The sequence below is a fragment of the Plasmopara halstedii genome (assembly GCF_900000015.1).
Source record: "Plasmopara halstedii genome assembly, contig: Scaffold_322, whole genome shotgun sequence".
In the NCBI taxonomy this organism is placed as follows: domain Eukaryota; phylum Oomycota; class Peronosporomycetes; order Peronosporales; family Peronosporaceae; genus Plasmopara; species Plasmopara halstedii.
In genome coordinates, this window is record NW_020187243.1 from 634,792 (window position 1) to 661,552 (window position 26,761).

At 42.8% G+C, this 26,761-nt stretch overlaps 6 protein-coding genes across 6 annotated transcripts; 2 read left to right on the forward strand and 4 right to left on the reverse strand.

Annotated features, from left to right (window-relative positions):
* Positions 1 to 21: 21 nt before the first annotated feature.
* On the reverse strand, positions 22 to 977 carry PHALS_08266 (ribosomal rna-processing; the record flags this gene model as incomplete). Its single annotated transcript, XM_024723586.1, has 3 exons — positions 22 to 348; positions 410 to 542; positions 601 to 977. 3 exons carry the CDS (start codon positions 975 to 977, stop codon positions 22 to 24), a joined length of 837 nt encoding a protein of 278 aa, XP_024574547.1.
* A 1,618-nt stretch (positions 978 to 2,595) lies between these two features.
* On the reverse strand, positions 2,596 to 5,127 carry PHALS_08267 (pek protein kinase; the record flags this gene model as incomplete). Its single annotated transcript, XM_024723587.1, has 1 exon — positions 2,596 to 5,127. The coding sequence occupies one exon, from the start codon at positions 5,125 to 5,127 to the stop codon at positions 2,596 to 2,598; it is 2,532 nt and encodes an 843-aa protein (XP_024574548.1).
* Positions 5,128 to 9,996: 4,869 nt separating this feature from the next.
* PHALS_08268 (uncharacterized protein) lies at positions 9,997 to 10,901 on the reverse strand (the record flags this gene model as incomplete). The annotated part of the gene is made up of 6 exons (XM_024723588.1): positions 9,997 to 10,003; positions 10,084 to 10,151; positions 10,393 to 10,426; positions 10,491 to 10,550; positions 10,609 to 10,730; positions 10,797 to 10,901. 6 exons carry the CDS (start codon positions 10,899 to 10,901, stop codon positions 9,997 to 9,999), a joined length of 396 nt encoding a protein of 131 aa, XP_024574549.1.
* Positions 10,902 to 12,159: 1,258 nt separating this feature from the next.
* On the reverse strand, positions 12,160 to 13,094 carry PHALS_08269 (uncharacterized protein; the record flags this gene model as incomplete). Its single annotated transcript, XM_024723589.1, has 3 exons — positions 12,160 to 12,433; positions 12,487 to 12,737; positions 12,825 to 13,094. 3 exons carry the CDS (start codon positions 13,092 to 13,094, stop codon positions 12,160 to 12,162), a joined length of 795 nt encoding a protein of 264 aa, XP_024574550.1.
* Positions 13,095 to 13,882: 788 nt separating this feature from the next.
* Positions 13,883 to 15,056, forward strand: PHALS_08270 (Uncharacterized conserved protein; the record flags this gene model as incomplete). Its single annotated transcript, XM_024723590.1, has 3 exons — positions 13,883 to 14,552; positions 14,621 to 14,705; positions 14,765 to 15,056. The coding sequence occupies 3 exons, from the start codon at positions 13,883 to 13,885 to the stop codon at positions 15,054 to 15,056; spliced, it is 1,047 nt and encodes a 348-aa protein (XP_024574551.1).
* Positions 15,057 to 25,811: 10,755 nt separating this feature from the next.
* PHALS_08271 (hypothetical protein F443_00314) lies at positions 25,812 to 26,684 on the forward strand (the record flags this gene model as incomplete). The annotated part of the gene is made up of 1 exon (XM_024723591.1): positions 25,812 to 26,684. One exon carries the CDS (start codon positions 25,812 to 25,814, stop codon positions 26,682 to 26,684), a length of 873 nt encoding a protein of 290 aa, XP_024574552.1.
* Between the last annotated feature and the right edge of the window lie 77 nt (positions 26,685 to 26,761).

Below are 26,761 nucleotides of genomic sequence, written 5' to 3' on the forward strand. Positions count from 1 at the left end.
ACTCGCAATTGACAATCTTTTCTATCTGCGCTTGTATTCACACGCTTTCAACTCGATCGGCTCAATGTCCTGTGGCGTGCGCGACGATTTAACAAACTCAAAGAGTACAAACATTTTATTGCGATCGTCATTGTGCCTGCAGTCAAAGCCCATTTTACGCATTGCCTGGACAAATCCATTGATTCCTCCTAGTGACTCGGTTTCAAAGCGGCTTTTGACTTCAGCGACCTTCAGCACACCTTTAGGACGCAGCACACGGTGCACTTCAAGTAAATACTCACGAATACTTGTTCCCATAAGCGCCAAACAGTAGATGGCAATGTCCACACTATTTTTCTCTAGAGGAACCTGTATGAAGAAAAAAATATCGATCATTGCGTTCTGACTCTTAAGAATAGTAAGCACGTACAGCGGCAATATTACACGCCGTCACGATTGGTTTTCTTGACACCAAATCGAATGAGTGCACCTTATTTGGTACACTTTCAGCCAGTCTGGCATCTCCACAGCCAAAATCAGCAACTACCGCTTCTGGATGATGTCTACAGTCTCACAAATGGTCATTCGATATCAATATTTACCGAAAATCAGGACAAATACCTGACATATTCGATAAAAGTGTCCAGCGGATTTGCGGGCCACTTGTTCGCCATCTCCCGAAAGCCTTGATGATACACATCAAAGAGTTCAGGATCTTGTTGGTATGTGGAATAAGCTTCCGTTCCTGTTGTCGTGTACAGCTGCTCATTCAGCATGCGGAACTTGCCACCGTCAATCTTACGGCGCATCTTGGCCAATCGCTCGGTGGGTGTATCAAAACTATTTGCTTTATGATTGGTCTTGCCCTTGCCGAAGGTTTGTCGCGATTTCGACACATGGACAATCTGCTGGGTATTACGCTTTTGTTTAGCCTTTTTGTTTCCACCGGCAGAGGTTGGCTTGCCCTTAGCAGGACCTTGTCGACCCTTTTTGCCCATCAAATGTTAGTTATTATAATCTGCTCAAGAGTAAATCGCTCTCAAAACACATTCTTATGATATTTTATACATTATGTAAGTCATTGCTCAGTTGTGCAAAACGTCGCGAAGAAATCTCTAAATGCTCACATTTCTTCTAAATGATGATTCCGATACAAAAATCAATAACTCGTATTGTGTGTCTCTCTAAAACACGACGTTCGAAGAGTATATCGTCCTAGACTAGTTGCAGTCATGACAACCTTCGTGCTTCTGTAAAGGCGGCGGGCAAACGCGAGCTTGAAATAATCCTCAAATATCTTCATTCCTCAATCACAAATGTTCAACCGATTTAATTATCACATATTACGATTGATCACTGGTTGCCATGTCATTGCCTGTCAAAAGGACTTATATAACTGTTGTCTACGGCAGCAAGGAATTCTCTTATAAATTTCGAAATTGCTCTGTTATCGTAGGTCAGGAAGCACTTGGGTGATGCTGAGTGTGCTCAATTTCAGTAAAAATACAAAATAAAAAAAGCTATGCGTGCATTTGCGAAAATATCCAATGCAGTCGTTTTAAACTAAACCTTTGCCATTGGTATTCTACTGCTTTTCACATTCTCACTGCTCGTAGCGCATTATTTGATCGTTTCGCTATATATAGTTTGATATTGTGTCAAGTGGTGCGATGCATCTTGCCTAAGGAAGCGTGGGTCCATTTCTAACTGCATTCACGTACGATGATTCTTGGTACCAAAGATAAGGTGGAATTAAACTTAATTATATTCGCAGCAACATCTAAATAAACTACATTATAAGTATAAATTGTTGATGCTAAAAATTCAACATTTCAAGTGTGGCGCGTGTTTCATTACATCAAACAACATATGTGTGTCATTTGGAGAAGGATGCAGCTCAGTTACGATATATCATTAGCATCAATAAGGTCCATTACTAGTTGCGAGTCAAAAATAACTTTGACATTAAAAAAACTTCGCATTTGCAATGCTCCATCATTTGTTTCGAAATATGAAGAAGTAAGAGTGAAAATTAGTTTTCTGTAATTTATCATTTTCTTCAGAATTTCATAAAAAGATGTATCAAGTGATGCGAAATTAAGCCTGCTCGTGATTGCGCTGCCAACTGTTGACACAGTATGTGTAAGAGCATATTTGCAAAATATGGACCATTTGCTTCTGAAACAAAATTGGTTCTTCTGGTCCAAATTTTTTTGAGTGGGGTGCACACAATCTTTGAGGCCGTATGGATTGCATTTCTGTTACGATTTCGCATGTTTCTTCTCCACGACGAGCGGTAAATGCAATTCTAATGGTAAATTAGGAATAAAAATGAATTTGCGGGAAATGATCGATTCATACTTTTCTCTAGCTGCCGCGACGATAAAGACGAGCGGTGGTGCGATGACGTATCATTAAGGATGTGAATTGGTGCATCAAAACATATGTAGTTGTAGGATAAATATTAATCCACGAAGTATAGACTTTGGTATCAAAACTTGGATTAAAAAAATGTGTTTTAAAGTAAGATTATGTACTTGAATTTACAAAAATATTATTTGTGCTTATTGTACGGATTTCGATGATTAACCATCGCACTATTCTCCATATTACCCCTTAGGCAATAGCCATACCGACATTCTGGACCTTGTCGTTTAGCTCTAAAATCAATGCTTCAAGCTGGAGTGTAGCTTTTGAGCGATCCCGCATTTGGCGGACGGTAGCAGAGAGCCTTGCCTGTAATTCACGCAATTCCTCAAGAGCTGACGCTGGCGTGACCGCAGTACTATTCGTTGCCAATATTTTGCGTATTTGAGCACACACCTCTTCACTTGTTGGTCTGTCCCTCGGGTCAATTGACGTCATGCGCAAAACCAACACCATCTCCATTGCAAAATTTTGTCGTGCTTTATGGGGCACAACACCATGACGCACGGCTGTCAGGACCTGCGAACGTTCCATCATTGTGCTAAATGGGCAGCAGAGCTCCAATAATATCACACCCAGGGCAAAAATGTCCGACTTTATCGAGTATTTCGCACTTTTTAATCGAGTTGCGGCGTTTTTCAACACGTTGGTACTGCCGAAGCGATAACCCAGCTGTTCAGGAGAAGCATATGTAAATGTACCGAGGGCAGTTGTGTGATCGCTATCGCATAGTCCAAGCTCTCGTAGATACTCGCGAGGCGACATATTTCCATCTGAGAAGCTGTCGGCAAAAATAGATGTCGACAGACCAAAATCACCAATCTTAGCTTCATCACCGTGAATAAAGATATTATCCGGCTTTAGGTCTCGGTGGATAACGCCGTAGGAATGCATGTGGGCAACGCCTTGAGCAGCGCTAAGAAAAAGCCTAAGTCCTCGGTTGTGAATTTCAGACGAGTTAGACCATGCCGACCGCTCATCTAAAGATGCACGAAGCCACGCTCCCAAATTCGTGTACGATTCGTCGCCGAGCTGCTGTCGATCTTGTCGTGGCGACTTCAAATCATACAAAATACGATTGATTGACTCTTGGTCGGTGGTTGTCGAGGGTAAAGGCATCGGATCCACAACCGTGCCACACAATTCCATCTGAATGTACAAAATTACCTGTGCTTTCATGACCGCTGGTTGGGCTGAAAAAGCACCAGAATCGATGCACTCGTTGGTTATCGATTCATCCCGTCTTTCAAATGCTGCGTCATCGTCAACACACAAGCCTACTGAGTTATCGAGTTCAACATCATCGTCAAAGGTGAACCCTGGAGTGGAATACTCGTCAAATTTTAGTGAGCCCGACGAATAATTAAGTGAGAACGACTGATCTGTAGTCTGAAGATTGCTCATCCGCAGCTCGGCTTCCTCATCCAATAATGCCAATTGTTGTCGTTGAAGACCTTGAGGACAGCAATCACTACCATTCAATGGTACGTCAGAGCCGCACACACTTTCTGTCGATACAGTCTTGACCGGTGAACAAGTCTCAAACTCTGTCCAAGCGGTATGATAGCGCACCACATTTGCATGTGGAGCCATTGATGCCATTAATCGAACTTCACGTAAAGCCTGATGTTCCGCACGGTTTGCATCAAGCTCGGTGGCGCGAGGTAAAACAACTTTTTTAATCGCGTAATAGCACCCGTCGACTTTGCTGCGCACCTTATATACAAGGCCTTGGCCTCCTTCACCAAGAGAGCCCACGACTTCAAAATCCTGCTCAAAACGAGAATTCGAAGCGCAAGTGGTGTCAGTTTTAGAGCTCGACGCAGTGCTAGTACTTCCCGTCTCCGTTGATACAGGCATAAGAGGAGGTAATGGAACAGGATTTGCCTTGCTCGACATAGCTGCAGGAAGGGAAACTGTCCGCTTGAAAGATGCACTTTTGGAATGATTTGGATCCTTTTGGCTGCCATCTGTTGAGACCTGCAAGGCTAACACTGGTGATTTCCATTTCAATACATCCAGAAACGCCGCACGCTTCGATTTATTGGATTGAGTTTGCTGTTGGTACGTCACCCCCTTTGCATCTCGATGCTTAAAGAATGTGGGGAGGCGACTTTTTCGGGAGCTAATCCAATCCCTACCGGTTTTCTGCGGCGTGAGAAATGCAGACGGGTAAAAGGATGACATAGACGATAGCGTTGCACTGCTCTGGGTACGAAGTGGCGCACGACACACAGGAGCTGGGGATGGCGATGGTATTGGCGATGTTTGAGTTGTGGGTCCAGCTGGTATGTTTCCTGTCACTCCCGCATCATCCTCTTCTGCCCCTATTTGAAAGTACCCAATAAACGGGTTTGTTTTGTCCACTAAGGAGCCTCGCTTACTCAGATGCAACTCATCATCTCTCTGTGATGCAACAAATGTCTTCGTGATCACTGATGCGAGGCCATCAGCCGGTACAGTTGATTGATTACTGTTCAAGTCTGCGAATGATGGAGTTAAACGCGGTCTGGCAGCGATTGAAGCAGCCAGTGAAGTTGGTGACGTAATCACGATATCACAGTACGTGATATCGCTACCGACTGAGCCGCTCTCTGCGTTCAATGGGGAGCTGGGCGACGAAAAGCGTCCGCCGACTTGGGAGACGGTGGCTGCCCGCCGTACGCCAGGAAGCCCGTTAACCCCATTTTTTGCGAGGCCATAGGCGAAAGTGTTTTGCATGGGCACGTCTTGGCAGCTTCGAATTACGTGGCGCGATTGCCACAGACAAGGTCGTCAACTAATGATAAAATGCCCGTAAAGTCAAGGTGATGATGAACGAATTGACACTGGCCTACGAGCCACTATCTTAGTAGACACCACTTTCTCGCACGCACACCCTCCGATCGCCTCACTAAGTGCTCCCTTCGGGATGCCCTATGCGCAAATTCTTTTTACGTAATGGACAACACTTCAGTTGATTGCGGACTTCTGCAAATAGTAGAGTGATGAATGAAGGTCAGGTTGTGAGCATTTCCCTCGAAAATGAATACTAGGCGTTGCTTAACTGTTTTGGCGGGAGTCGACGTCATAAAATTGAAACGTCGACGCGATGAGTATCAGAAAAGGCTGGGACAGTAAGAGGAATCGTCAAATTTGCTTTTACAAGTAGTTCAAGTGTGTTCAGGATCAGGATCAAGGATAAAGGCAACAAATCTGCAAATAAAAGCTATCTACTACTTGGATGCGAGAGGAATGTTCCCGTCGAGAATGTAAGATCCTAAGAAACCCATTCGATGCATGTAGATATCTGCTATTCCGTACCCTCCTATCCTTATTCCCTGTTTGAAGGGAGTGTTTCATATAAACAATTTAGAACTTTCAAGGTCGTTAAACTCGTTTGTCAGCTTTAGAAAATTGAATTTACAGTACAGTCCAAAATTTTCATATGTTAGTTTCAAAGCGAAATTTTAATGGAAAAGAAAAAGCTCCTTATGTACGGGACATGCGTTCGCGTCGTCTGCAGTTGTATCATACGTGATAAACAGAACGAAATGCCAATGACAGCAGTCCACACAAATGCAATAGATTTCATTGATGGCAAACATTATTCTTTGTATCAACAAAAGGAGAATTTCAAATTGCTTTGATTGTAAACATATTAACAGTATTTGGGCGCGACTATATGCAATTTTGCATTGCTTTCCGTATCTAGAAATGGTTACAGCTGAAACTGGCTTTCTAGATTGCTGTCTAATGTTAACGCCTTCGTGGTATGAAAGTACTGAGACACACATAAAGGTTCCACTGTAACTGGTTGGTGTGCTGAACTGCTATCAATTACCGGTACTGCCTTGAGTATGAAGAGCACAATATCAACGGGGCAGGCTGCAATACCGAACTTGAGGATCGGTAAAATCACAATCTAGGAACTCGAGGTTGATGCTATTTATCAACGGTGGAGGTGGTTAAATAAATTTGAAACCCTTTGTTTAAATACTTAGTACTAAATTAGATATGTCCATTACCTGAGTGGTGCCTGGTGATTCCATCTTTACTGCGTTAGTCAGCGCCGATTCAAAGCTTCATCTGTGCACGATTTACAGCAAACCCGTTAGCCCTTTATTAGCACATGTCGCAAGTTCGACGATGGTGTCATCTGTAAGGAAAGACTCCAAAATGTTGGACTACCTGTCGTTGCGTGAGGCTAGTCCAACGGTAATAATTACAATAATGTGTATAGCCCTAAAGGTTTTAGGTTAAGGCACACAAAAAATCAGTACAAACTTATCCCTGCAATATGTTGACATGAAGCTCCGCGCTGACGTGCAATGAGAGTGGTTGACATAGAGGTACACTCCTCACATATTCGATCTGGTTTCTGAACGGGATAAGTAGTGTGCTATTTTGTACATACGCCTTAGACTTTTGGCACAATTGTAACTATACAATTGTAAGAAATTCGCATTACACTATTGTGCATAAGCACCGAAAGATTGGTATTTATAAAGTTGGCGGAATCCTGTTTAGGAGCGGTTTGGAGTTCATTTGAGCTAATAGCTCCACGACAAGTAGTAAAGACAGTATCAGTATGAGCGATTGTAAAATTTTTATACGTAGTATTAGTCCAAGTATAGTTATACGTCACTATGAATCAAACTATAGACTTAACTTCATTCAGGCCCTCGGGTCCGCTCCTGGTTAAAGCTCACGAAACCGATCTATGTGCGTTTGTAAACGGTCTTATATGAGATCAAAAATAAATAAGCTAAGAGCGCCGCGTCCTCGTCAGTCCCCGTCTATACTCCATGTGTAGCATCTTTGCGCACTGCCAAGAGCTCAATTACTTTACACAAAAGCCCATTGCGCTTGCAAAAAATGTAGTGCTGACAAAAAGTTATTGCTCAATGAGTCCGCAGTAAATTGCGCACAACGATGGAGCGCGCTAACCATGGGCCGGGGAACATCTTTTACAGCACTTGCGTGGAGCAACCATGGGGTTAAAGAAACAAGCTCTGCCGATTAAAGTGCCGAAAAATAACGCCGCGCAGGCTCTTACAGGCTTAACATCATTCTTTATTTAGTGGCTGGGCGAATTCCCTTGCCCGCTTAACATCTCCACAGATTGACTTTGGCCTTGGTAAGAAGGGTTCTCTTTATTTGTTAACTTGCAGTATCAGCATAGCTTCTCTTCATAGCAAAATGAGGATTTCACATAGGAGAGTTTGAGCGTCAATGTAGAGTGCGCGACGATATGACTGAGAACAACGATGTGCAGGGGCACCAGAAAGATGCTGAATCCGACAAAATTGTAGCAGTTGAAAAATCTGATCAGATAGTGTAAGCTCCCTGCGTATATAGTGTATTTAACCTATCAACACATACTGCGTCCAGCCAGACCAAGATTCACTCCAAAGTTACAAAAAAATACACACAAATCCTGCGTCCTACATTGGCTTACTATAGTCATACCATGGACCGCTCTTGCGAGCCATTCGGATGCGAAATTTTCTGATGGGAAGAAATAGCGCCTTATCCATATCTGTGGTTGGGCTACCTGCAGCATTTTAAATTCTTTGTCGCTTCGGGAACCTCATGGATGTCGATCTGATTGCACAGCTCAACGAGTGCATCCGCAAGATGAATAATGCAACCATCCAGCGCGGTCAACTAAAAAAGTTTCCGCGAATCAGCCATAAGACCACAAGACTATCGTCCTCCACCGATTATTTGATGGTCAAGTGATGGTCTTTTTTGTTCGGAACGGATACCTCCTCATGCCGTGATGAGAGTCTGATAATATAAGAGATATTCTCGGACCAAGAAATCATGAGGATTCGAGGTCATACTTCGGCGCCTCGGAAGTTTACAGCTGGCAGGAATAACTTGACATTTTGGTCTGTGTTGAGGGTGCAGCTGCGAACCTTGTTCTGAACCTACTGTTCCAAAGACTCGGGGTAACTAGCAGTATAGATGACGTCTGCTATTCTGTATCATAAAGGACAGTATTCAATGGGATAGCCGTGAAGGTTGCGAACAGGTCGCACTTACCAAGCTAAGAGAACGTTTTGTCGCGCGCCAACCAAACGCTAAAGTATCAAGTACAAAGCTTGCTTTCTTTACACCTGAGCCCAATCCCTTCGAGCAGCATTGCTCAAACTTCGGGAAACGAGTCGGGTGTAACTAAAACAGAAAAGTTATTATACTGTGTCACTTTTTATATAGCTTTCATAATAGTCAAGTCAATTTATTCAATGCCATTACCGTCGTGTAAAAAAGAGAATGGCTGGTAACGTCCTACTTCTTCCTTGTCTCAAACTGTATGTATGCTTTGCTCGACCAAAAGTTCGTCTGTCGTCAATGATAGATCTGTCGATAGCTTATCCATTTTAAACAGATGCTCATGATGCTGACATTATGATTTTCGATCATTTTTCATACGATATTACAGTCGATCAAGAGTATGAAGTATACAGCATGTATCAGCTGTGTATCTTAGTGGTGTTGGCGTCTTGAATTTGCTATAAATGGAAACCTGATGGGCTTAGTATGCTCAGCAAAGCATACGCGTACTTGATTAAGCGTAAACTCATGAGGTATTTGTTTTCACTTATAATTTGACAGATTTGGATAAGCACCATGAACTCAAAAGATAAGTCAGATTTTCGAGTATCTTAATAGTTTGGTCTGACAATGTGTTTGGTGCAATATTTTCCTAAGCGAAATAGCTGTAAGACTAAAATAAATTCTGAATTTCGTGCAAGAATGCGATTTTACTTTTGAGAACAACGAAATCTCGGGTGTTTGATACAAGAATTCTCCACTAAGGTAGAAATCACCGATTCTTATGTTACCATAATTGTACGCACTATTCCGTCGATAAACAACCATAGATGATACATATATATATAAAAGTAATTCACTTACGGGTTTATTCTGTGTTATACGGCACAATTTATATTTATATTTACCAGCCAATAGTCACGTCACACCCCAGGGAAATACGTATAAAAACAAACGAATGGTATTTCGATAGACTGTTGGTGAAGCTTCTAAAGCGTTTTCTACTGATAGACAGACAGCCTTGCATTAGCCAAACTTTTTTAACCAACATAATTTCCTGATTGTTCATAAATTTCTGGCTAACCAAAAAATGGTCCAGAAACATGTGATAGTTACAAGTAGCGTCAAAATCGGGGTTTGTTCAGATCCGACCGCAGCCTCAATCCCCGTGTCGGGGGGGGAGTTTGACCTTATCCCAATCATACGTGGCTCAAGCGATTTTTAAAGTTTAATCACGCTCACGAACTATCCAATGCATCCATTCAAAGTAGCGGCGTAAAACCAATACATTTGTGATACCTTGTCCATTACAAAGAGTTTTGTTTCGGAACGCGCGACCGCACGTGTCGGCATCCGTCCGACGAATAATGATAAATCGACCGATCCCAACGACGCACCGGTATCTGTCTCGCCAGAGGAAGCAGCTCATAATCGCTGTCTTGTATGCTTTATATGTACTGCTCGCTTCTGCTCTGAGGCTGATACGGCAATGAAGAAGAAGCGCAGATATGAAGTCGAACGGCTCCGTCACTCAGCACAGCTCACTCATTAGCCTCTTTTGAGATGAGAATTAAGCAAAAATCAGAGTTCTGACAATATCTCCGACTGACCGCAAACCATAGTAAGCTTATATACCTCAAGAAATTCAATGCTGCATCTGTGAAAAAATCGGCCGTCTGTTTTGATTGCGATATCGTATTCGACTACAACCCCGGAAGTAATACCACATCAAATCGAGGTATTGCCGGCTGGTAAATTCTTCCGCGACTCTCAGCCCTGAACTGAAGCGATTCAAAAAGTATCATGGGTCATCGCCGTCCAAGACATCGTGCGATCTCACAGTGGATGAGAAGCGACAAATTCGTACAGCTCTCGCAGAGTGGATCGCCCGGCGAATGCGGCCATTTTAGATTGTCAAATACGATGAGCCTTAGGTCGTGTGACCTCGGCGACTTGAATGGTATCTAGAATACTCTCTCTGGTCAGTCACAGAGTTGATATATCATTATCGACAACGCGAAAAACATGCGCATAGACCTGACCCGCAACGCCGATTAGTATTTCCTAAGAGCCGATATCTGAACCGACCGCAGTGCTCATAGCTAATTGAAGTTGAATATAAATAACCTCGACGAAGATTTCAAGCCTAATAACATCAACGCAGCATCTTCGTGATGTTGTACGTCAGTAGATTGATAAGCACATCTCAAAAATGGCATTGGTATCAGCCAAGAAGGCCCTCGACTAGATTTGACTGAAGTGAGCAAGATTTTGCAGAGTAACTACCCATAACCATCGATCATCAAAATCAAACATCGACTCAAGAGCATACAAGACGCAAAGTACACCCCAATTATATCGCTGGTTTTGACTGCCTGACAATGGAGTAGCATACACGCCATGATCAAGCGCTTCAAATCTATCAAGATTGTTGGAATGCCTTCTTCACTCATCTAGCAACGTCTTTTAGAATGACAGAGCTCTCAGACTTGCTGATAAGAGAGCCGTTGAGGCGAGAAGGCTGGTTCTACGCACGGTGGCTGCTACGATTATCGACCCCACCAGCTAAAATACACAGCGACTTAGTGGTGAGAACTAATCGACGTTTGTGCACGCTTTCTCATACTTGCGGATGGTCAGGAGATACCTGCAAGACGAAAATGTATATATAGAAGATTACGCGCATGTAGAAGATGAGCCATTTTGCGGACAAGATCTTTGCGATTTGAAGGATGTTTGTCAAGATTACCTAAGGAAGCCATCCGCGGGACAATTCGCGATCTAATGTAGCTTCCTCTCCTGGATCCTAGACTCATCAACACGAGCTATGTGCTTAAACAGGAAAATGAACAGACCGGAGATCGCTTGACAAACGCCTTGGCCACGATCGAGCAAAAAAAAGTGCTCGGCTCTGCGACGTCAGCACATTTTACCATTGGGCTTTCAAGATTCTTCCTCCCGATTCACGTAAGAGCAAGTGTTTTCGGTGAGCTCAATGATCATTATTTGAAAAGAGAGAACAACCTGTTGAGAAGGCATACGAGGATCTGGAGAGGTTCCAACTATTCGGGGGGTGCGGCATCGAGGTACCTTCGTATTATATTATGAAGGACAAGCCAAGGCACCGTCTTCTGGACTAGTTGTAACGGGGTTACACGTACCCTGGTAACAGGGGTGTATGTCACAACAGATGGGCATGGTGTGACTGCATTTAAACAAGTATACGGTATGTGGCTAGGTAGCCAGTAGTTATGCATGTATTTAGATTTTACTATATATATTTAGGAAAATCTAAACATTTAAAATTAGGCTGCCGCAGATAAAAATAATTAAAAATCGGTTTTGAATTTTAAACGGAAGAGTAATTAGCCTTGGGTTAAGGCAATAATTACTTCTGGAGTAAGCGGATTGCGATTTGCTAACTTGTACTTTTCTAAATACAGAACAAAAGATCGGTGACCTAACTTACGCTTCCTGTAAGCTGCACTAATAGAGCGAAAAATCGACGGCGTTTTCCGTCATCAGTAAGCTAGCAAGGAAATGGCTAGATTGTGATGCCACGTCAGTGCCTTCTGAACGTGCATTCGCGCCGAAGAGAAACGTCTTCACTGTGGAAAGGGCTGATCACACACCTAGGACTGGTTTACACATGATTATACTCGCCAATGATAGAATTTTGGGTTACAAAATTGATGTCGGCTGTGTTATTCTCTAATAGCGATAGTGATTTCCCGTTAATATTGCAAAAATAGTCCTACAAAGAATTTGTGATTTAGCTGCGGTAGCAGCGCCAATGCACAGCGAAGTTAAGCACATGCGTTGCTCTAGTCCTTGTTCGCTTCCTGTCTGGGATTTCGAAGGTGTCAGTTGTGCTTGTGGTGAAAGCGATCTAGATTGGCTCATGCTAATGAGCGGAGAAGTACTCCAACGTTTTTCGCTGTCGAAGCGCAAGAAAAGTAGCGCATTAATTTGATCTCCTACTAACCTAGCAATACAACATGAGTTTTAAGCAGGGGATCACAGAGAGGAGTTATGAACTGATCCGTTTGATTCGAAATGAGTTCAAGCGCTTGCGTTTTGGCCGTTTGACGGATATCCACGCCATTAGCACCAGGACTCGCCGAAAATCTTGCCCTATTAATGCGATCAATGCATGATCGCTGGCCAGGGTAAATTTCGAATGTGGCTATCTCAATGCTGTCAAGTTTATCGTTTTCTTCGCGAGCTAGAAATAACCGATGTTCTTTGTCGATGGAAGACTGTGTCGGTCCTCGGGTTGCCCAGATGTCCTAGTGATGCGTGTCAACAGCACTTTGCTCTAATCCTGGACTTTATCGAGCCGTTCGAATACTTTATGACGATATCTGAAAATGAACTGGAGATTTGCTTGCTCCGACAAATCGCAAGTCGCTCTCGCTCTGCTTAAATTTTGAACAAGTGTCTCGCAATAAGTCACTCTTTTGTTGCTTTAATCGAGTTTTTCGGGACTGCTTCTTCAAAGACTGACACAGCTTCCGCTCATTTGTGATGTCCCGTTCAAGATCATCTACACGCGCAATTGCCGCTGCAACACCCACCCGCCTCCAGCTACATATTGTGAGCGAGCGCCTCGAGCAGGCTCGCTTAGAGGTCGCTGATGCGATCATCAGGTAATAATGTCACTTCGCGCGTATGACATGGGTGTCGTTGCTAAGTTGCTTGATTTAGCTCATGCTGACTCGTCCTCGTGTTCTTCTATCGCGTCGATGGTGTATCTCGGTTCTGTGGGCAAAGAAAGTTCTCGCGGGCGGCAATGACTACTGTTAAGATCAATATACTTTGTGCCGTCGAGGTTGGACAGTAGGTCAGGGTCATTAGTTTTACCTTTCTTACTCAAACATATCAACCATAAATCTTGTGGTCGATGGTATAACTCGAGCATTCGAAAAACAGCAAAATGAGTCTTTGAATAATGTGTTCTTATCATGACAAAGCGTCTTCCAGTGCATCATGATGAACGCGAGAGGAAATTCGTCTTAATCTCTACATATAAGCAAGGCGGCTTCATGGCGAGAAGGAACCCTTTCAAATTATTGCCTCACGGCGAAACGAAAATCTTCGTAGATGCAGTACTGAAGCAATTGAGTGTGCAATGAAGGCTCTTTTCAAGTTGATACAAACTTCAAGCGAATATTTATGCAATGTGAGTATCATTTGTAAACGTCAAATGTTAGAAGCATTTTCGGATGGAGAGGTTGATGAGAATTTGACGACGTATCTCCGGCGTTAATAGTCAATCGCATGCTAAATTTCTTTCAATAATGCTTCTAAGCATAGCAATTTTAAACTAATTTTTACAAGAGAAAGTCGATATATAAATCGTCACAATTTCTTTGTGTATCATTTATTGAATTTATATTTTTTGGTATCTGTTCCAGGTCACAGTGCCAGTGACATGCCATTCTCTGCTTATAGCGTCGACACAGAAGACTATTACACCTTTCTACCAAGCGATGATTCTACTAGTGATCTCGAGGATGCTTCTATGTCACCTTCGGATGTTAAAACCAATGAAACAATGGCCTCCGTGTTCGAGTCCTCCAGCTACCTAGACCCTCCTCCACTTGCGCGCGATGTTCTAACGCCTATCCGTAGCTTAAACAGCAGTCGAGCTATGCATAAAACTTCTCGAAGAGCTGAAAAAGCGGTCAAAACTCTGGCTACAGGAGTGTTTGTTTTAGGAGATGAAGAGGTGATAGTCTCACCTCGTGCTTTGGAGCTGCACAATACACGAATTATGCAGCTGCAAGAAGCGTTGGATGCAGCTGGTGATAGTGTGGCTATCAAAAATCATATCATGGGAGACGCCCCATTTCAATTTGTTATACAACACAATAAAGTGAATTTATCTGAAGAAATAGTGGAATTTTCGAGTGCATCGCCGATGCCGATGATCGAACGTGTAGATGGTCATGCACCAGAAAAAAAACGATTGGGCATGCGACGATCTTCTAGTATGACTCAAGTGGGTAAAGATGAGGAGGAAGACGAATTAATGAACCCAGATCCGCTCTACGATGATCAATTGGACGACGCAGATGAGCAGTGGGTACAGACGAACTTTGGTAAGATATGATGAGGCATCGAAGACAAGGGCGTGGTGAACTAATATAAATTTGTGACCTTGCTGTAGTTGGAAAGCATGCTACAAAACAAGTGACTGATGCCATGCTTTGTTGTCCATGTTGTTTTGTAACGGTGTGCATGGTTTGCGAGAGGTACGCATGGTTCTTTTTGGTTTGTAATGTCGATAATACTGACCAAAAATGGGTTGCAGACATGCAACGTTCACGAATCAATATCGAGCGACAGCAGCAATCAATTGTCGTGTGAAAAGAGACGAAACTTTGACATATACATCTGGTGAAAAGAGCAATGTACTAGCATCTCTACCATTTCACAAACGGCAGAATTTGGATGCAACCAAGGAAGCAACGACAAATGGGGCTAGAAAGTTGCAAAATGATGAATTTTATGCTGTGGTGTGCTCTGATTGCAGCACGTTGGTTGGTGCTTTTGACAAAGACCAGCACTTCCACTTTTTTAATGTCTTACCTAGTAACTTTTAGTGTAGAATCTTGAATGGCTACTCTTGATTAAGGACATCGAAACGAAAAAAAACACAATGTATTATAAATCTCATTATCTTCGATCCGTGGAGTAGAAAGGCTCTTGTCGTAAATGGCACCAAGTAAATCACTACATCGCTTAATACGCTAATGTTAGCTGATCCAGAATTTCAAAGAAGTTAACCAATTCGTTCTTCTCAGCGCAAAGCAGCTGAAACATCCCACGACGATGAGATTACCTAAATCATCCTACAAAAGCTACTAACGACTCGCGAGCCTCCCACATTGCACCGAAAGGAACCTCAGTAGTCGGACATGGATACATTCAATTCTTATTGAACTTGGCAGCTAAAGTAGCCCCACATTCAAAGAGAAATATCGTTGTAGACGCAACATAAAGCGGTCCAGCTCTAAGCCTTTATTACAGCACTACACATAGCAAACATATCAAGTTCATTTGCAGAAAATGATGTTACAGACGCTATACAAACATATGAATATAGAACTCAAGGACTTCGAGTTACACGTTATGAATATTCTGTAACAGGGGTGTGCGGGTACACATTTTGGGACAGGTTAAGATGTGTGCTCATTTTTTTCTAAATCTATACCCAAATTGGATTCTACCGGTACCTCTTACCGATACTTGCTTGTGAATAGTCCACCAATTTTTATTAGGAAAAAATAAATATTTTATTATATTTTATTTTTGTTATATATATACTGGTGAACAGAGAAATTAAGGTCCATAAGGAATTGCATACCAGGACATAGAAATGGTTAGCTACTTGCGTAGGCCAGGTGACCTGAGAGTCATGAAATTGCATGAAACCATGTGTAAAGGTATGCTGAAAGCCAATTTTCAGTATAGTCGATGAGATTGCGTGATATATTACCAGTGATCGGTACCCCTCATTAGTACGTAACGAAGCACTTTACCCGACATGGTAAATGCCACAAATATGGAGGAGGATCTCTTGTGATAGCTATCATCGTTTGCAAGGCGGCGAACGGATGGTGAGCAGTCAATATGTGATTGTATATACCCTCATAGACAAAAGAAAATGTCTTTGGTAGCAGCAGTTGCCTCTCTTGATGCGGCGACACTCTACTGCTGCCCGTACTCATGACTTCTCGTCTATTCAGTGAACAGGTTGCCCAAGGGTGCTACATTGATATCATAACTGCCTCTGCATGATACTAAGCTTCAATACATGCGTCGAATTCTGTATTCGCTGGATGACAAGGTGGGCTCTGGAGGTAACACTGCTGATAATGCAAAGGGAGAGTGACACAATACATAAACACTAATCGTCTTTGTCCCTAAATCAGCTCCGACGGTGAGTGCAACAGGGACGCAGTGCACTTTGCACAGAATTTTGCTTCTTGAAGTCCACCTTAGCAAATACACAGAGGTCGGATTCGTAAGCTCCAATTAAGAGCGAAATTGAAATAAGCTGACTGCACCCTGGGTTTGCTCTGCTATCATAAGTATGTGGAATTTACTTTAACTTGGTTGATACTACTTCAATACATTAAAAAAGTGTCTTCGTCACTTGACGTGTGGCTGGCGGTATACGTGTATCACGCACTGAACGGGCTTCCATCATCTTCGTAATTGATGATCGTCGGTAATACGAATATTCACGATAACACAAAAAGTGCAATTATTTTCGTTACACTTTTCAATAATGTATTTCGCACAGTTTTACAAACGGATTAGATAAATGGATAGTATAACAATGTTATTGTGCCGTCACACTCTCCGCCACACTGGATTCAAAATTCCGTTGTCGGATTAAAATTCTGCGCAACAGTGAGCTGCAATGGCGTCGGACCTCTCTAGGAAGCAGAAACTATCATAATTTGTAATTATCATCTCTGAACAGGCGCAGTACCCATCGATACCTTCCGCATCCACCCTATCTATTTCGACGAAGCGGTAAAGTTTGTATTAAATACGGAGTCAACTGTCATGTCGCGAGAGCTGGCACTGAGAGCTAAAATTATAAGAACACCTGGCAGATGGACTTTAGCTATGCGGAGGAGGCGAAAAGTAATCTATTGCTGCTATGCAATATTGCGGTAGTACAAATGACTTGTGTTGCGTTTCTTCTTGGCCAAGAGGTTCAAGGGTCGTAAAAGCAAAGACAAAGTCATCGCAAGGAAACGTCAGGTCTTATTGTACCTACTGGGAAAAGTTGAATTCTTCTGTACAACTTGAAAGTCATTGTCAATGAAAGTCAGCCATAGAAAGAGGGACCACTGTAAGAAAGATTAGGTCTTTAGTCCATGGCTGCAAATTGCTAACGTCAACGTCCCGAGCTTTCTATAGCCTACAACGTGCGACCTTTGAAATAGTAGACGGAACGCGGGGTAATTCAGATATCAAATACGGATACGATTTCCGTGCGTCTTGCAACGAGAATGCTGGTTGAAGGTTTTGAAGACCATGTTAAAATCAAGTTAAGTTTGCGACATCTGTTAGCGTTACCCTCTGTCTAGTCTTCACACGAATTTGAGAAACGAAGCCATCCTAAATATGGCGTAGCTGGAACGCTGCGAGCCATGGGTCGAGTGGACGAAAAAATCTGGACATATCTCTCATGGTAGAGTTGATCTCACCTCTGCCAGGAAGCAGAAACATTTTCGGGGCGGACATTAAATCGCAATAGCTTCATTAAAAGATGTGCGATCGTCCGGAATCGATAGCATCAATATAGCTTGATGTCTCGAGCAGAGCTCGATAAAGTATAGCGGCAGTAATTTGCGGTAGTATGATGCGGTAGAGGCGGGCGATTGTATATCTAGACTGTATATATATTGACACGGAAACGACTGACCGTATGTCATGCTATCGAGAGTGTATATATGACAGGGCATAAATAACAACTGAAAGCTGGTGCCCTCTGGGACAGTGCCGTTGGACAGTGGAGCCAGGTGGGTATTGTTATCTCCCATGCTACGGTCAATGAAATTATAGATTGACAGTTAATCCCGAGTAGAAGCGATAGATCATGATGTCAAGATAAAGGGCTCATTCTTGCCCTGATGTACCCGTAGCACTGCCATGAGACTTGCACACCGTACGGAGTAGTGAAGCTCCACAAGTAAGTGGCGGAAACGACCATTTACTCTTGACATAGATTGACTGGAATAGCTCTTGGGTATGTACTCATCCACAACGCCTTCAACAGAAGTTTTTATCGTGCTGAGTAACATTACTTTTGAAGTGAATTCGCGAAGAACTGCAATAAGGTAAAGTCAGTGAAAGGGTACGCAGGTACCGGAAGAGGAGATGAGCTTGTTATTTGCCACAAATGAATGTGTCATTCTACTTAAATTGCAGAGTACTTTCGCGGGAAGTGTGACAGCTACTCTTTCAAATATCCTGATAATTGTTCTCATTCATATTTAATGCGTATCACGATGACACGACAAACACCGCGCGTATTGCGCCGATGAGGAAAAGCGTCATTAATACATCACATTGTTGTTTCTTTGAAGCTTATAGGTAATTGGTGAATTGATGGCTAGTATTTGGGATATAAGTCCCACAGAGCTCTGTACGGCATTTCTGTTTGAGTGTCTGAAGAACAACCACAAAACAAAATATTCTTGCTGAAATAAAATTTTATGATAGCCATGGGCACGACGCTGCTCCAAACTAAGAACCAGCACTAACAATTTTCGAGCCAGAATGTCACGTACAAGTCTCATCACCAAGTCCTTTCCGTATTTGGAAACACTTGAAATGTCTAGTTTAGACGTGGCCCAAGCTAACCCAATGTGCGAGCTCCGAAACATCTGGGCCGCATTGAATGTAAGACAAAATTTTTGATTTGAAAGGGACGTTGGGGTTGCAGAGTGTAAAAGGCTTGTTGTCACGGGTGCGTCAGAGGCGCTGAATTACAGCCACGCTGGATATGAAGAGATGATCGTCTGGCTACTAAGTGGTGTCTCGCTATCAGGAGGTCCTGGTACCAGATTCTTGTGCCCTACATGTATTCTATTCTATCGACGGAGTGATGTGAAAATCGATCTCCCACGCAGGATCAACCGACGAACCTTTCGCGATAAATGTACTGAGCTCCCGCAGGCGTAATGCGACATACTAAGATAAAACTGAGTCAGAGGCTAGACCCGTCCTTCGAGGAAGTGACTCATGCAAGGAGAAATGCGGGTCACAGCTGAAGTCTACTGGCCGTTAAATTTATGTTACGGGGTTTGTGAAGCCAAACATTGTCCCGGTAGCTGTAAGGGCGTCATGAGCAAAGCACAAGAAGGCTATCCATGCTTTTCGAGAAGAAGACACTGGTTATGGCTGAAAGTTTTTCGAAGCTCCAAATGAAGTGAAAGGACTTTGGCCGCGCAGGACACCGTTTGCTCCTAGGTGTAAACTCCAATCATAAATTAAACTTGTTAAGGCCCGATAAGAATTCTATAGGCTATTTATCAACCGACCGGAAAGCTGCGGTGTTTCACACCACGCATTTTTTTTCAGCGGCACGAGCTGCGACAGATATGTACGAGTCATGCAGCTCTTCAAATTATATACCAGCAATATTGCTAAGAAAAATCGGAACAAAAGGGAGGCTGTCCTTCACGGTCTTTAGAATTTCACCTGCTGAGACGGAAGTCAACGAACGTATTACGCGGTCTTGCGTTATAAACCATGTCAAGACAAAAAAGACAGCTTTAAGTCGGAGTCTTCAGATTTATATCTGCCGAGATAAAATAAGGTGACCTTTACTTGCGGTCTCCTGGGGGAATTCCCCCGCTTAAGACGAATCGGGGCTGCCAAACTCATGTGGAGTCATTTGATCATATATCACGAGGTGGAGGACTAAACACTGATGCTAATACAGATTTTATAACTTTGACGTGGTAGCTGAGTCAGAAATAGTGAGTGATATGCTTACCGAAACAAGTATTCAAGCTTCACAGATTCATGGCGAACCATTGAACATACTCTTAAGGTATGACTGGCATAAACAATTCTTCTATATACACCCCAGGTAGAGGCTTATACTGTGATCGAGCTCAGAAATCCTCACGAGAAGTATATCTTGGAATCAAAAGTCGACTGAGTTGGTTCTATCGGTACAAACTTCGCGGGGAAAATCGCACTCATCACTCATATATAAGTACGTCATCGAATACACTATATGAGATAAGCAAAATCATATATTTTATCGGATACTATAGACCCTTTATTGAGCAAAAACCACGACGTGGTGATTAAAGACTCGTCACCGGTTCTAGTGCTCAGATCGGGACGTTTGTCCCCGATGATGTCTCCGATTGACCCAGTACCTGAAACCAAATAGAGCACAACAAGCTGACTGCCCATATAAGAAACAAAGTTTTGTCATAGATGTTTAGTGATATACAAAGACAAGGCGAGTTCGGTGATAGATATTACCCCCCTTACTTTGGCTTCGCACTAGCAAGGCTAACAGCAAGTGACGCTACGTGCATGCTTAGCATAGTCTTAAGAATACTTTGATGCGTGTACTAGTGTTTATAGAAAATATTTTGCAATTTGTATGATTGGTGTACCCTGCGCAGTACTCTCGACCGCACCAACAAGTATCGCCACTGGCATGAAAATCAGCGATTCTTTCTCATTTCCTTAAAGCGATTATTCGTGTCCCAGGGGCTATCTAACGCACCTGTGGAGCTCAAACGTGTGGCGAGTAGCTACTTAAGCCACAATCTGCGAACACATACCTCTTCTGACGACATATTCGTCAATGGTTGTGCAGAGCCAAAATAAGGAGGTAGACATGCGAAGTGAGCCGTCACAAGTGGCTCTAGTGTATGCGCATAATCTAGCATATCACGAATGACGATAAAAGTTGTGTCTTGCGTTTTGCTGAGATTCCAGCTCTGGATTACTTCGCTGGTAGGCATGGCCTTTGAGCAGGTCCCGCACAGATCAAAAACACTGATGTTGGTCCAGACCATTTTTTAAATGGATCCCCGAAAATTTATCTTGGTCAGCTCTTTGCGCAAGTATTGAGCGAGCTGCACTGCTATGACATAGCTCCATACTAATATTTTATAAAAAGAAGTAAAAAAAGCCTTAAGCGTCCAACTTAGGCCCTGACGTATTGATTAATTTTAATAGTTCGCGACGCTAACACTAATAGGGATGAAGTCGATATTAGAACCAGCTTAATTCTGCGAAGAAAGAAGTTACATTTCATGTGTGCTTTTGTCAGATTCAGACAACCTGCGAAGAAGAAGTCATGTGTGCTTTTATCATATTCAGACAACCTGCGAAGAAAAAAGTAACATTTCATGTGTGCTTCTACCAGATTTAGACAACCCTAGTCGATTTTATTTCTTTTGTGATCTATTCGGATCATATTTCATCTTGCATGACAATATTATCGCTACACCTCTACCATCGAATACAAACATATTTTTTCTTCTTTGCTCGTATGATACAATTCTTGCCGGCTTAATGCGCGGCGGTTGCACTTTTGTGACACTCACAATTGATGAGTGTTGCGCTCCTGAAAGCAAAAGGATGCCTGCATATTAATAAATATTGATTTTTCAAAGCGCTCACATGCGAGCTCATACTGCTTTTCTTTGTACCGATTCTGCTGCTATACAGAATGAATCATCTTGTCACACAGAGTATACAGGTCACATGACACTTCTTTTGAAACACATCTTGGTCGACAAAAGAAAGACAGTTTAGTGAATGCTATGTGTCAGTAGCCCAACAAGTATAAATAGGTACAACCTTTCAAATGTGCGCACGTGTGAAACGTGTCAAAGATAAGACCCTCGCCGCCTACTTCGTCCATTCTTTATCCTGTTAAAAGTGCTTTACATCAGATTTAATTGATCCACAGCGGGATAGCGACAGACCGATGGATAGGTGCGCGTCAATGACGTAGTGAAGGATACCCTCCATATTGCAAGCGTGGAGAGACATTCTACCACTCATTCACTTTGCGCTGGGCAGTACAGTGCATGTCTCATCGGACTTGTCACACTTGAGAAATGGTCCGGTAAGCTCCCGTATTTTTCAAATCTTGAAGAATGATTCGAATCTTGGTGAATTGGGGGTTGACGCTATTTATGAACTAGCTGAATATTATTCCGGTTACACCTCAAAGCGAAATTGGTGATTTCATCTTCCAAAATAACGCATCATGCGACAAAGTGCTAAAAGTTGATTAATCACATCCAAATTTTACGTGGGGGTTAAGATTTGATTAAATGCCATTAATCTACCGACACATACAGTATCCGCAGAGTAATGGATGGATAAGAGTCCCCATTACGGTCATAGCTTAAAGGGAATGACTTACATTCATCTAAGGGATTGCAAGCATATCCTTTATCATATTTCAGCTTAATTTACTATATTGCAATCCTGCCCCCATGCACCACGAAGGTATTGTCGAAGACGAGGCACCGTCTCAATAGACTTCTGCTCGCCGAATTGCGGTTTGGGTTTGATTTGCACAGGGCGAGTCGAGCAATCATCTGATTGTGCAACACCAATATTTTAGAGAGATGGCAACATCCGCAATGAGTGCACGCTGATTTCACTCGAGATCAGACGATGTAACTTTACTGTCTCAACCAATTTTGAGAGTGAATCCACCTTTCATCGACTCTGCTCGATAGTTAAAGCCAAGTTCACCTCCAGGTTATACGTTTTGTGGCTCTGCGTTGACTTCAAAGGCGTAATCAAAATCAGGTAAAGAGCTACTCTTACCCCAAAAAATCAGCAAAGTTTGATATATCATTCCGTCAGTATTGACCTAGAGTCGTTGACACAAATTATCAAACACGCCATTTTTTTTTACCTAAAAAGGCAGAGTCGTGCTTTGCAACAGCAAGTACGGCAAAGGGATATCGTCCATAGCTGTACTGCTAGGCCAAAGGGACGAGCACGGCTACTGTCAGCACAATGTGGAGGCGACGGCGAGTACATCAATGTCGTATTTTGTCCATCACAAAGTCAAGCATCACGCGATGCTCAGCTATGACGTCTGTTTCGTTGAAGCTGGTTTGTTAAGTCGCAACATTGGTATAGTGGCGAAACTTCTTCCGCGAACTTTTGGATGCGCCATATAATTCTCGGCACTATCGCTAGGCCTTCCTACCGATGCCACAGATCTCATGCAAGATACTTATTATTATAATCGCTGCTAATCCGACGTAAGCAATAGTCATCACAAATGAGGTTAGAAGGTACCCACAAAGCATCTCTTGAGCATGGTCATGACGCGGCAAGCGGTTTCTGCTGAATCCAATCGAGCGAGACCATAATCACAGCATCATATAGCGCTAACTGACCTCGTTGAACATGGCTGTAACTTATGCAGTTGAAGAAAAGCAATCATTGCTCGCTGAGCTAACTATAGTTATTTGTGATGAGTTGGATCATGCCGTAGCTTCGTAGCGAGGAGTCTGCATAGAAAAGCGATCACAGTGTGCGCAACTCACGCAGATGCAAAAGTTAATAGCGAATGCGTACAGGTTCAAGTTGCTTTCGTTGGGAGGGATATACATGGCCGTGTAGTCTGCGTATTCAGCGCATATGGTCTGTCGGGACTCGATCGATCACATTGACTGATACACGATGCCGTCTCATCATCGAACAACAACTTTTATGACGTCAGCACAGAAGCCACGTCTTTTCCAAATGAAGGAAAGAGTAACCTAAAAAAATCCAAAGAGGTATCGCTCGTAGAGCTTACATCTGTAGTATGGATTTGAGGAAGTTATCCTGGCACAGTTAATGCCCATACAGCCCCTGAGACAGAATCTATTTTTTTTATTACACTTTTGGTGTGGTCATCCTGTTACAGTGTATGTGCGCATTTACCCTCACTTAATAGTCAGGATTGAAGCCAAAAGTGTTTATCTCCAGAAGTTAAGCTAGCAATTATCATCCGATGTTAAGTCCTGGGTAATTGAAAGGGCGTAGCTCGGTGCCCTTGGAATGGCCTGAGAGTATATGCGAGTGTATGTCGGCGTGTATGCTACGCGGGCTCGGATAGCGAAAGCTTTTTCTGCATAAGGTGTGCGGCAACCGTCGCAGATACCATCCGCTTCGTATCTTACATCTTTATAATCCATAAACCCACCACCAAAATGAGGCAGAAGCGCTGACGGCTATTTCCTTTTTAAGTCGAAAACTGCGTTGGAGATCGACACATCATACTTCGACACTCAGAATGTCAGGAATAGCGAGGTTTTGGTACAAAGTGGAAATCGACCTTCAATATCATTTATTAGTTATACGAAGACAAGGCGTTACCGTTAAGAAGCACATCTGTAGTTTGAACAACTGACCTGCCAAAACGACGTAGCGATTGGAGTGCTTGTGACGCGAACCAGATCAAATTTACACATGTGAGTCTGTAGCAAACAATGTAGCTATGTACTCCATTGTGCGAGCTTAGACGCACCAATTGCTATACTTCCTAAAAAATGTACGAACACTGTATATTTTTGGTGCTCTTTGAGCAAGACATTCGCACTTTTGTTATAAAAGGGCAGACCCCATGATGTGAGATCGAGTCAGAGATCGCAAGCAGATCCACTGTCACACTACTGACTGTTTTTTTCTTCTGTTATTGTGAGCCAAGTAATGGCGGTCGTTATTGAGCATCTGAGTTTGGAAGTGTAACGAGCGCAATCATTATTTAACGAAATAACGAAGCGTTTTATTTGAAGATAATTCTGGCTGGACAGTGTCGATCCAATGAAAATAATTACAATATTACAACTGCGAAATATTAAATACGACAATACAATTTTCTTGTCTTAAACTTACCGGTAACTGGTATGTTGTGATCATACCATCGTTTTTGTCCATTTTCCTCTTTCGAGTCAAACATTTGGTATAAAACGTACTGACGGATCTTAAAACTTGCTTCTAAAATGCTATTTCTTGACATATACACAACTATGATATAGAATGATCCATGGGTTTATTAACTAGTCGAGCACTTGAACTTCAAAAATATATATAGAAAGCAAAACTGCGTTATGTCATACCATAGCACAGGAGCGTTCTATGCAAATGTTTACACGCGATGGGCACCCATGTAGCTCTGTCCACTCTACTCATCTTTGCTCATTGCGTCCTTCCTCTCGTCTCCGACTCTCTTTTACTCGCACCTATAGGCATCGTCATCGCCAGGACTGTTTAGTGACTACGTCAGCTTGTGTCTCGCAACGGTGTACCGTTGTATAGGACAGCCACAGTTCTTTGGAAAGACTGTGGCACTCTTAAACTTTACGGTCAACGGGTCACTTCATTCCAATTGAATCGCAAATATGCTTTCAGCTGCATTTCTAATTCGAACGACTGCTCTTTAACAATTGATTGTAGTAGTAGAATGAACATTCTTAAACATTCGAAACTCAAGGTTCCACTCTCTTTCCTGAAAAGCCTCGAGAACAATATACCGAGACATCATGTACTACTACAGTATCGGGGAAATGGCTTTTCTTTTTTCATGCTTGTAAATTGCAAAAAGCGGTCTTAAAAGAGTAGAAGGGAGTAGGTAAACGACACAGAGCCAGTTCATCAACTGACTTTTACTGGAGTATCGCGGACTTAAACAATCTTTCACTTTGGTAGAGACTGCAGAGCACACAAGGAGGCGAGGAATACTCTTTTCATTGCAGTATTGTACGAAACGGTTATCGTGTGCTTGAAGCACAATAGCAACAGGTACAGCGTTTTGAAAGCAGAGAGTGAAGCACATGAACCATCGCAATAACTCAGCGCACCCTGGACATGAGCGCAATCATGGTGGTGTAACTATTCCTGGATTGAATGTAGACATTGAAATGCTTGTACAAAGCACACAAGGTTCAGCTATGCACTTTGGTCGTAAAACGTCAGGCGAAAAATTTCACGGATGGCTCTGGAAAAAAACTGGTCGGTTTTCCAAGTGGCGTAACCAGCATTTTGTGCTTGACGGTGCATTGCTTACGTATTACGATACGTTTCCTACTGATCAATTTGTCTCTGAATCATCATTAATGCCAATTCAAGGCGATAATCTCTTTACAACAAAGAGCGAATCGACACCTGCTGGTGCTGTACGTGTTGCTCACGTTGAAATCTCTCAGAAATCAAAGATTGCATTTAAAGTATACGCTGTAAGCGGCAAGATTATCGATGTTCGTGCAAAGAACGAGACGTTGTGCAGGCAATGGATTGATCGATTAAATGAAGCCGCAGCTCTTGCGAAGCGTCAGGAGTCTTTGAATACTAGTACCACAAGTACTGCTTCGTCGACAGTTTCCGTAGGGTATTCAGATTCCGAGTTGGATTTACAGTGCAATATTGTCGATAAAAGTGGCTGGCTTGAAGTGGGTGATCGTAAATCGAAGCGAGCACGTTTCTGCGTGATGCAGGGTAATATGTTTACAATCTATGATACAGAAGATGCTTGGGCTGTACCACTTAGTCGAGCGTATGTGACGAGAGCAGAGAAACTCAGTGAAGCAACTTGTGAGTTTTCTGTCTCTACGTCTGCAGGCAAAAGCAGTAAATTGCTCATGTGTAAGGCAAGATCACAAGATGAGATGCACATGTGGATAGAAGCGCTAGGCGTTGCATTTGAGTAACGCAATGATGCTTTGCTTATGAAGTCAACTACCGCTAAATTCGCGGTATCTAGCATAGTAGATGTTGTCTGCCCATG